The sequence below is a fragment of the Lagopus leucura genome, unplaced genomic scaffold (genome assembly GCF_019238085.1).
Source record: "Lagopus leucura isolate 7727_CA_CO unplaced genomic scaffold, USGS_WTPT01 Super-Scaffold_739, whole genome shotgun sequence".
In the NCBI taxonomy this organism is placed as follows: Eukaryota; Metazoa; Chordata; class Aves; order Galliformes; family Phasianidae; genus Lagopus; species Lagopus leucura.
In genome coordinates, this window is record NW_024962255.1 from 19,098,988 (window position 1) to 19,110,599 (window position 11,612).

Consider the following 11,612-nt stretch of genomic DNA (forward strand, 5'->3'; position numbering starts at 1 on the left):
TCTTCCAATTTGGAATCATAGACACTTACAGTGTGTTGGGTTGGGATTTTTCTACTGCAGCTCTGCTTTTCTAAAGCACAACTTAAACAGCTCTTTAGGTATGCTGAAACTGCGTTGTCCTGCCTAAGCCATCTTGTCAAGAATCTGAAGTGCCAGGACTTGATGCACCATTTCAGAAAGCAATTTTGTGACTCTGCCAGCAGCTATGGTGCTGAGAGTTCTTGCTCTGTTGGAGCCGCATCCTCTAATTATGTTAGAGTCCTTTTTCTGTTCAATATAGTGTTCATTTGCCCACACTGTAACATCCCACTGAATTTTCTGTTGATTTGATGGATGGGGGGGGCAGAAACCAAAATGGTTTTTGTTAGAGCATGAAGGAAATGAGACAATTTTTTCTCTCACTGTACTTCTGAGAGCATGGAACTGAACAGAGAAGTGAATTGCTGGGCAAGTCATAGCTACAGGGATTTAGGCTAGAAATGTTTTCTGAACACCCCATGTTTCACAAAACGTGCATTAGAATGCTCATTCGAAAATAAGCATTTTAATGTGAATGCTGCCTTCAGGTTTTCTTTGGGTGTGGGTATTTTTTAAAATAAACAGCATTTTGTACATTTGTCTTATTTGTTCCTTCTGATTAAGCTGCATCAAAACAATCTCTGTATCCTATAGATTTCTGTATCCTGTAGAATTCTGATTAAAAGATAATAAGCAAATGCCATTCTGAAAACCATTTAGGGGAAGAAATATGTTTGCATGGGTCATTGTCAGTCTTGTGTAAAAAGATGAGTAACTTTTGAAATATTTTCTTCAGGTTTCTGTGGAACAGAACAAGAAGGAAAGCGACCATGTAATCATCAAGTGACGACTACATCCAAAAAACGCTAAATAACCTTGAAGAAGCATGTTTGTTCCACTTAGTCAGGACTTAGTTCTGTTATATTCTTATTGTTGGTGTATAGTGTCTTTCTGACATTTCAAACTGACTCTTGAAGTTGAAATAAATACCAGTTTTCTTGAATTATGTGTTTGGCTTTTTTTTGTCTGTTTGTTTGGGTTCTTTTTTTTTTTTTTTCTTTTGCTGCTTTTGTTTTTTGTTTGTTTTGCCTCCCCTGTATAGGAATGGTGTCTTTAGAAGTGTTTGTTATTTACCCATTGTGCAGTAGTAATAACATACTTGTTCAGGATGGCCTGAATTGCTTTTTTCAGGTGACTGGTGTACTTAGCAGAACTTTGCGGGAGAGGAATGGGATGAGCGCATGATAATGCTTGATTTTTGAATCTTTTTAAAGAATTTTCTTTGGAGAGAAGATAGTGCCAGTTCCTCAATGTGGAAGACAGGCTTTCTCACCTCTTCATTCAAATACAACAGAGAATAAGCTGCCCGTCTCTCAAATTTGGCTTTCCTTCCTAAGTAGAGATGAATGCATCTGTCGTGAAATCTTGTTTAATGTTTTCATAGGTAGTTTTATGCTTTGAGTTCCTTTGTCCTTCTGTCTGGATCTTCTGTTTTCTCCCACCTGTGCTTTGGTTATCTGTCTAGACTGACCTTTTTCAGGGCTAGAGTTGAGCTCTTTCAAGACTTGAGAAGAGTGCATAGCTGATGACTCTTAGCTAGGTGGTAGGTGAGCATTTCTGCCTTTTATGCAAGTGTCATAGCTGGAGGCATAATAAATAACAAAGTGAAAGTCATGGCACAGTCTTAAACAGTGGGCCGTACTTAGCGTATTGCTTCTTTGCCTTTCTCAGAGTTCTGTCTGCTTTGTTCCACGCTCAGCACAAGTTCAACCAGCTGCTCATCTTGCCCCCCATCTTGTTCTTCTGTACAGTTCAAGTTAATTTTAGAGCCCATCAATACATGCCTGTTGAGCAGGACTGTTCCTCCCGTTGCGCAACCTTGCTCTTGCCTGCAGAGAGATTCACGGTCCATCACGCTGCTTTGAATGACGGCTTGATTGCTTGTCATTAAATCACCAAATAAGCTTTGAAACCAAGAAAAATCTACAAGGTAAGTGCAGGATAGGAAGCACGTTGAATTCCTTGTGGTATGATTTCTTTGTTGATTTGATTGTTCTTTTCCCCACCAAATGTAAAATGTCGTAGTTTCCAATATTTTCTTCCAGCTCTTGTGGGTAAAAATGTTGCACGTGGAACAGCTGTGACAGTGGGTTTTCCTTGTTGGGTTTTTGCTCCTTTCCATGAAAGGAGAACCGAATATTTTGGGGAGTCTTCTTTGTGATAGGACAGCTTTAAGTAGGCATGCTAATACCTGAGCTTCTTGGGGCTCGACTTGTGCTGTGACTGAAGAAAAGTCGAGCTATGAACAAGAAGTGCGTATGTGGGTGAGCACGTGCGTCTGCATGCGTGTAGGCCAGCCGGCGCGGCGCCCGCACGATGGCGCTGCGGCCCTTCTGATCCCGAGTCAGCAGCCCTCCCTCTGCCAGCGGCGGGGAGCAGCAGTGCTTTGCTCTTTTCCGACGCGCCCGCATCTCGGCGCGCTTAGCCGAGCTTCGTGGAGCTATGCTGCTGCTAGTGGAGCTCCTTCAGCTCCTGCATTTCCCTGTCGCCTGTAGGGAGCGTCTGTACTGCAGCACATTCCATGTCTCTCCCCTCTGTCACTTCTGGAGTTACCTTTTGCACACTCGCCCTGCTGAAGAGATGTACTGCCTATACAGTGTTGTTTCAGAACGGTGCCCAGCACTTCTTGGGCTTCTGTGCCATTTCCTGTACCTGGAAAGGTTTGAAAAGTACATTGCAAGCTCATCTGAACCGCCTGGGGGCAAAGGTTGGGCTGCCCTCTGCGCGCTGGCACCCAGTGCCTGCATTGCTTGAAGGTTTTCCGGTTTTCTCATGAACATCTAGTGTTGTTCCTCAGTACATCTGTACCAGTCGCTAAGGCATCCTCTTGAAAGCTCTCTGAAGAGTGGAATTATTACCAAAAAGTGTATATTTACAGAAGTGGCATCAGTTTCACCACTACATTATATGAAGCTTATACAAATGTCCTTCACCCAAAGCAGAAATCACATGCCGTATTTGTCAGAAGCTCTCAGGAGATATTCTTGGCTTATAAGCCAGGCCTTCGCCCTTTAGCCTTATTTCAGCTGTGTAGCCTTATATGCACACTGCTTGCAAGCAAAAGCTACAGCAAAAGATCTCCTCCCTCAGCTTCACTGAGGTTCTCAGATGCCTTTTTTTCTTTTTTTCTTTTTTTTTGCCATGGTTTGAAGCCTCTGATGTTATCTTTCATCTTGAGCCTCCACTGCCATCCTGGTTCACTCAGGGTTTGCCCTGAAGTGTCAGCAGCAGGCACATAAAAAGTGCTGCCAACTTATTGTTGACAGGCTTGGCACCAGTTGGTGGGTTGTGAGCGATTGATTGCTTTGTGCATCACTTATTATGTAGATATATATGTATGTCATAATTTTTTTCCTGTTCCTTTTCTCAATGTTCGTAAATAGTTTTATTTTGACCCGTGAATTCTAAGTTTTTTTTTTTTATTCTCTCCCCCATCCCACTTGGGGGGGAGTGAGGGAGTGGGAGGGGGAGGGGGTGAAGGGAGCGAACAAACAAACGCCTGTGTAGTGCTGAGCTGCCTGCTGGGTTAAGCTGCAATAGATGACTTCTGAAGTTGCAACATTTCCAACTGCTTGAAGTGTGTTCTGTATAAGTCTTTTTCATCATAAATGTGATGTCTCGGTGTCACTGCATGCCAGATGGGGGAGAATGAACATACTGGGAAAAAACTGGAAAAGGACAGGTGTACTATCTATTAAGGTGAAGTATTGTACCTCATGAGCAGGTACAGCTGAGACCTCATTGAATGTGGATAATTTTGACCATATCTGGAGAAAGCTGTTCGGTAATGCTTTCATGTGCCTGTGGTTAACCAAGAAAGATGTAGGTATTGTCAGCTGAAGCTGCCAGTCTTAAACTAGTATTTCTGTTTGAATGTTGGCTGCAAAACAATACCAAAATGATTATGCAGGTTCTGTGCAAAATCCCATATACTGTTCCTCCACTCAGTGAGCTTTCAACATTTAGATGCAGTTGGAAGAGTTAACTGAAAGGTTTTCAGCTGGCAGTTTGTCCTTACGTCATCTCCAAGTCCAACAGTTCCATAGATTCAATCACTCAGGGGGTAGAAATGTGGAAGAAAGCTGACTTAGGTGAATATTTGAGAGTTTGATGGGAAGTGAACTGCCTTAAAAGCAGCTGGCAATAGAAAAATATACTTCTAGTGTTTGAAAAAAAACCAATCATATTATTTGTTGTTGTGCAAATAAGCTTTTTCCTTGCTTGCAGGCTTGTGAGATCCAGGTTTTTGATTTTGAAGGAAATGATTTGTGAAAGATCATGGGAATCATATGGTTTTATGCTTAGCAATCTTATTAAAAACTTGAACTGACCTTTAGAAGCTTTTCTCCATGGTGTTATCTGGACAGATCTGCAAGTGGATGTCAACATGGAAGTCTGTATTGATCTTGAGTAGAAAACAGCATTCATACCTACCAGGTGAGACAGGCAGCTACTGCACACTGATGAAAGCATGAGTACTTTAAATCAGCCTCCTTCCCATTTATTAACCTGCATATGTGAATGCCTCACAGAAATGCCTCATGCCCAGATGTCAAAATGAAACACTGCTGCCTGTAGTGATTGGCGACATCATGGAAGATGATTCTGATTAGCTGCAATTTGCAAACTACTTGCAAATATTTCATTTCCAGAAGACTGCAAGTTATTGACCATGTGACATCGGAGAAAAAGTCATAGTGGGAGGTGAGAGTGAACTTCTTGTTCCAGAAGCTATTAACAGAGCTCTCGTTGGTACTGGGCACTTCATGATATGCACTTAATTACACCACAGAAGTGCTACTTTTAAAATGGTATTTTTGTGAAAACAGGCTCATTGCTGCCTTCTCCTGCGTGGGAGAAGTAGTTGCACACTTGGTGTAAGCTTATGTTGTTCTTGCTGCAAAACTGACCTTTTTCAAAATGTCATGTGTTTGGTGTTTGGTGAGTCTCAGACTTGACTTATTTCTGTGCGTTTTCATAAGGAACAGCAAGTGAAGAAAACAAGTTGCTTTGTTTAGGGAAAAAAAAAAACCAACCACAAATTTTTAACAGCAGTTCTATCAATTTCACAATCCCTGGCACTTAACCACTGTGTCTTAAATTATCTCAAAAAGCTGTTGACTTTTGAAGGCTCAGTTATCACCAGGCTCCATCTGAGCTTAGGCTTTGCTGAGTGGCAAGGGCAAGAGGCACGGTTACTGCATCACTTTTCAGTACAAATCTTTTGCTGCTCAGAATTCCTAACTAGATGGATGGTGGTGTCCCTTCTCTGTCTGCAGCTTTTGAGTGCTGTCACCTGAAGCCTGGCCGTGGGCCTGCTCAGTTATTGGGAAAGAAACAGACTTCTTGGCTCATTTCTTCTGCAGTCTGAGCTCTCTGTTGTACAGTGGTAAGAGGAATAAAATAACTAGCATTGGCTCCCAGCTCCTCTGGCAATCTTTTGGGAGAAAGTGTAGTGCAGGCACTGTCCAAGTTCTTCAGGAGGCTGCTTCACAAAGATGCCTGTGCTCGTGGGTATTTGGAAAAGACACATAATCCTCCATTGGCAGGGATGGATCTCACTAGTCCTGGTCTGCTATCATGAAATGTGAGACTGAGTCAGGTAGTAAAACATTATGTGTTCTTCTCAGGAGTATAAAACCCCCAAAAGAAACCGACTCCCTACAAAGAGAAAACCACAGCACGAACTTCTCAGGAAAGCTCCACTGACACATTCTGTCATCTCTCCAGTTAAAGAATTTCTGTCTTTGCTGAAATGTGGTGGGAGGTCAGGAGAAAGTTAAGATTTTCCCCTGCAACGCGTAAATCCCTTGGAGTGCAGCTTTCCAAGCACTAAGCCCTTTGCAGTTGCTGAGAAACCAAAAGTCTTGGTTTGCTTTCAGCTGTTCAATGAATAATTCTGGAAAGAGGGGGAATGATTGCTTTGTGTGCAGGGTTCTCTGGATGTTGCAGGGTTCTCTGGATGTCAAAATTTCCAAGTAGTTTAGCAAGCAGAGTCACATTATCCAAATAATATATTTGAGTAATCTTTGTTTTTTTGAAGTTATTTTCAAACAAATTCTGAAGGAAAGGCATTGAGCTCAATTCATGTCATCTTAAGCACATGATAAATATGCAGAATGATGATGATAGAGGAAAATTTTCTTATATACAGACAGTGCCAGAAGACAAAGTACTTCATAAGTCAAACACTTCAGTGTTGTGGGAGGTACACATCTACATTCCAGCATGAGGTATATATCCTTCATGCAAGCTGTTTCCTAATTTCCTAAACTTTTGTGATTTATGTAAAATGAAGTATTCTTCTTGATTCAAACATGTTATATGTATAATTCCCAAATAATTTTGAAATATCCAGTTTACTTCAGAAGAAAGGTTTGGCAATCAGTGCAAAAATGACCTTTCTCATCTCTGCTATTGTACTCTTTCAGCTATTATGGAAAATACTTTATTTAGAACTTAATATTTTGCTGATAAAAATGGAGGTGGACCCTAACTGCTAGAGTTACTCACTCCCTGACTGACAAACAAGATGAAGGTATAGCAAAAAGATATCTCTATAATTAGGGAGTTTTCCAACACTGTAAAGCTTACATGTTGCATCAAATTATACCTGTGACTATATTGAGTGCATTTAAGTATTGATTAATTTTGATTTTTACTGTTGCCTTGCTGCCTTTATTGTTTTGACTTTTTGTTCTTCCTGTTGTGCATTGTTTTTCTGCCCCATACAATACTGGGACTTAAAATATATTTTTAATGTCTATCATTCAATTTGTTCTCCCTTTCATAGAGATTAATGCTGTACTGTGTGCTGGTTTCGTGTAATTTTACTCTCGCTTTCTTTCTCATAACCGTTACATCTGAGCAACAGCTATGCACAGTTCCAAGGGTCTGTTACCTGATTAATTCCAGATGCTTCAAAAGTTGTTATCAGCACTATAAGGTAAGACAAAATTGCTTGGAATTAGTAGATGATAGAGGATGTGATATTTGACTGAACTTTGAATCACATGCAGTCAATACAATTATGTCTTAGCGCTGACAATAAAGGCTTGTTGCTTGCATTAAGACATGAAAGAAGTGGGCTGCAGTGGCATTATTGCCACGTGGAGGGAGGGCTGTCCTTCCACACTGCAGCCTTCAGAACAGCAGTCGTGTGACGACTGCACTGTGCACTGTGACGTGGTGCCAAGACTGTTACCAAGTATGGGGAGAGGGGAAAGATGGAGCTCTGCAGGTGCTCTGTCAGTCCCCTGGCACTTCTCAGCCTTCCTGGGAAACTGTTGTAGTGGTGGGGTCAAAAGGAACCCCCCTGTACACTGATTACACATCATGGTCAGCAGGATGTACAGTGTCAGTTGGATTGCCCTTTAATATCCTGTTGTTTTCTAATGTATCACAACTTTAAAAAAAAAAAAAAAAAAAAAAAAAAGGTAACTGTATTCCACTCTCCTGTTCTCTTGTGCAGATCTATGCTCTTTGTGAATATTCTGTAGCTCAAACCTCATCTGAGTGTTCCATTTGCTACAATGGAATTGGGCTGATGACCCTTAGTTCTCTGTATAATCAGTGTTAATTCATTTCCTTTCTTCCAAAAAATCAGTATCAACTTTGATTTTATTTTTACTTTTATTGACCTCATTGCTAGAGAAAACACAGTGACACTTTTCACTTTCTGTTAACACAGTTTTTTCAGTTTTTGTGAACAGTTAGTTTTAAAAAAATCTTATCATTTAAACCAAAATCAGAGCATCATATGCAATGAGTCACTAAATAAAGTGAGGTTTTTTTGCTTGTTAGTCTCAGATGATTGAAACTGAATTAATTTATTACCACCTGGAAAAAAGTGAATTAAATTTAAACTACGGGTGGCGAAATTCAAAATTACTTTTTACATTACTTCCTTCTGACGTGTTTTTCTCTTATTTACTGACATTTTTGCCTTTCATTAACTCAAAACATGTGCCTACGTAAGTGGGACTAGTTGGTGGTGTTTTGGAACAGTTATTGTAGAAGCAATGATGGAGAGGAAAACAAAAGTATGTTCAGAACTATGGCACGGTAGGACATGGTGTACTTGGCTTTTGGACTAGCACAGCAGTGCTGTAGAGCATACTAATATGAGATGTACCAGTTTTTAGATTTTAGGTAATGAAATTTTTCGAGACTTTACAGCTTTACTCTTCATGACTGATTCAAAGACATGCATGCTAAAGGCTAAAACGGCAAGTGGAGACTTGTCATTGTTGGGAGCTCACGTACCATTTTTAATAGAGTATCCTATCCTGGCTTGGAAGGTAATCTAATTTGTAAATTGAATTGGAATGAATTGGAATTGAATTGGCCATGTGATAAATCAAATTTCTGTATTAGCTGCCCTATTGTTCAAGTTGCCCTGACTGACTGTTAACTGAAACGCGCCAAAACCTGTTCTTAAAGGCATTCCTAACTGACTGTGTTGGCTTCCGTGAAAGCCTGTTCCGTTAAGCCTGCTAGCAGCGCTTAACTCTGTTGCTTCCTGAGAGCCTGTATTCTGAAGCAAACAGCTCGGGAGATAATGATCTCTGAGTTCCGAATGAAAAGTGAGAAATCTGCGGCTTGGAATCTGCCAAAGCAACAAAAAAATTGCTGTTTCTTGAGCATTGATCAAAATGATCAAGCACTGAATTAATGGCTGCTGATATCAGAGATTCATTTTATCGAGAGGAGGAGCTAAAGAAGCTCTCAGTAGCTACTACTAAGAGTGAAACCTACTAGCAGAAGTGTGAGATTGAATTACCTCAGGCGTTTTAGCTACTTTTTCATCAAGGGCTGCTGAGTCTCTGGGGTGCTTCCTCGGGGCACTTCAAACAACAAAGGGCTTAAAAAGACGTGAATAAAACTGCGACGTTTCTAGCCTGCTGTCTTTAGAGAACAAAGACATTTTCTTGCCCAAAAGCACCTCTACAAGTCTGCCTGCACGTGTTCACATTTGTTTCCTCCTGTTCTCAGTAGGGTGTCAGCACTTTCAGCATCAGAGAAACCTCCCAGAGCTCCCTCAGTGCCCAGAGAGAGCAAACCAGCCTGGTGGAATCTGTGCTCCTCTTCCTCCCAGCTCTCATCTGTATTCTGTGAAAGCTGCTATCTGAAAGCTGCAAGCTTGAATGAAGGAAACTAGGAAATGGATGAACTTGAAGGTAAAAGTCTGAGGTGGTATTATTATCTTGTTTGCCCATCAACGAAAAGATTTTCTAACATCAGTGTTGCCTGCTTCCTGAAATAGGAATAAGCTGCTTTTTCGGGCTGTTCAGGTGTGATGCCTGTCAGAGGTTACACTGAAAGCATAGAAGAGTAACACACCTCCCGGAAGGATGAAGCTAATTTTTAACTTCAGCAGTAGCTACAGTCAACCTTTGCAGCAACTAACCTTCCAAAACTTCCAGTGTTATCTATCTATCTGAAAGTTTTTTCTCTCAAACCACACGAACTACAGAATATATCTGGATGTAGGTAGCTGTCACGGAGTAGCAGGCCCACAAGACCACCAGTCTGGAAAAGGGGAAAAGAGGAAGGGTAGGGAGCTGGGTGCTGGGTCTAAAAATAGAACAGCAGCAACGATCTGAGGAGGAAAATTAATTTACTAAATATGATGTCAGAATACAAGATAACACATTATAATATGATATATAATTGGAATTGAGTCTAACAAATCAAATAAAATGAAGGAGAGATTGTTCAAAACTGAAGGCTTCACTCTGAACTGAAGGCAAAACAGCTGGGGAGCACAACCAAACACTGCCAGACAGGGAGAGAGTCCTGTGATTTGTCAGCTTTATGTTCACCTCTGAATACAAAGTCCTCCAGAGTATGTTGTTCTTCTCTTCTGAGAGACAGGTATGCAGAAAATCAGCAGTCCATTGTAGTGGGGCATTAACTCTTTAACTCCCGGTGCTTTACATGATGTTATGATGTGGAACACTTGATAACAGAAATTATAAAACCACGACAACAGCACACATCTGTTTGATCTCGCTGACTTCAGATGCTTTTCATGCATTTACTGTATTCTGAGTTTCAGCAAATCCAACAAAATGAAACTGAGGAGCAAATGAGATGGAATATCTCCATTAAAAGTTAAGGAAAAGATTACAGTGCAGAGTCAAAATGGCCTGAAATGCAGCAGCATGCAGAGCTGAAAATAAGAGGGAAGAGAAAAGCTGTAGGAATAAACTACTTGAGGAAGGTTATTTGGGACATCCCTCTCAGATGGTAATCCAGTGCAGTATCAAATGCATCCAGAGCCAGGAATCCAAACCCTTCTGGACATCTAGAGCTCCTTCTCTTTACTCTTCAGTTTCCCTGCTTTCTAAATCTCCCTGCTGCAAGCTCATTATCCCTTGCTTTGTCCTAATAGGATATAACATCTTTGTAACTATTTTTGCGCATTTGAAGGCAGGCTTTTATGACCTCTGATTTTCAGTCTTTCTTGTGTCCCTGTGCTCTCACTGTTTGGGAAAAGGGGCCTTTCTCTTTCCCAGTTAGTATCTTGCTCCAGCCCCACCTGCTTTGGGTTTTCACAGAATATCTTGTGGATCCACAGTTTATGCTAAAACTTGTGTGATATATTGATGGACCAAAGACAGAGTAACATCTGGAAATGCAGATTACGTCTTCTAGATTTTTTAGGCTGATGGATATTTCTGAGAAGGTCGGATGAGTTTGTGCTCACTAGACTCTTCAGGCTCAGTTATTGCTTCATACAGCAAAATTCGTTGTCTTCTGTGCTCTGGTGAATTTAAAGTTGCTTTGTGGTCTAAGGACATGATCACACTTGAGTAAATACAACCATATATGAACATAAAAATTCTCTTGATCAAGAGGTGTAAATCTGAGCATAATTTTAGTCTCTGAAGAGAAAAAACTGAAGAACTGTTGCAAGCTGTACTTCAGTCATAGTCTTCCAAAAATAGGAAGTAAAATTTTAGGTAAATTTTTCCTTAGAAAGGTCAGTTCTTGGTAAATACTGATGGTACTCTTTGGTGTCACCAGCTTTTTTCTTCGTAGGCACTTGAAGAAGAACTTCGCCAGGGATACTAGAAGATGGTGGAAAGAACACTGCCATTGATAATTTCTGCATGATCTGCATAGAGAACTGCCCCTTTTCACCAGGCAAGACTTAATTTCCATCTTGTGAATTTTTTTTTCTATCTAGAAGTCTGAATTGGCTTATAGCAGTGGAATTTCAGTAATGGTTTCATATTAAGAAAAAAAACAATTAAAATGTTCCTCTTTATTTCTCAGTGGTCAGTAACCACTTGTGCCCTTAATGTTCTGTGAGTTTTGGGAAGAGGATTGGAATCATGGATGAGAGTTGTAACTGCCTGCTCAGTCTTCCTGAATTCTAAAACTTGGTATTTGCCTCAGAAGTTATGTGGGTTGAACTCATCTTCGCCTCAGACACCCTATTGAGTTTATCTGCACGTTTCTGTAGCAATACAGCAAGCAGTCAACAGGTGAGCCTTGGAATACTCATGAATGCCTAAAGCACATTC

The 11,612-nt window shown here is 40.8% G+C and overlaps 1 protein-coding gene across 1 annotated transcript in view; it reads left to right on the forward strand.

Annotated features, from left to right (window-relative positions):
* LOC122175472 (kinesin-like protein KIF20B) overlaps window positions 1–1,263 on the forward strand; it is a 6,801-nt gene extending 5,538 nt beyond the window's left edge. Inside the window, exon 6 of the mRNA XM_042863161.1 lies at window positions 1,210–1,263. Within this exon, the coding sequence (XP_042719095.1) occupies window positions 1,210–1,263 (54 nt within the window). The remainder of the gene's footprint in view (window positions 1–1,209) is intronic.
* Window positions 1,264–11,612: the final 10,349 nt, after the last annotated feature.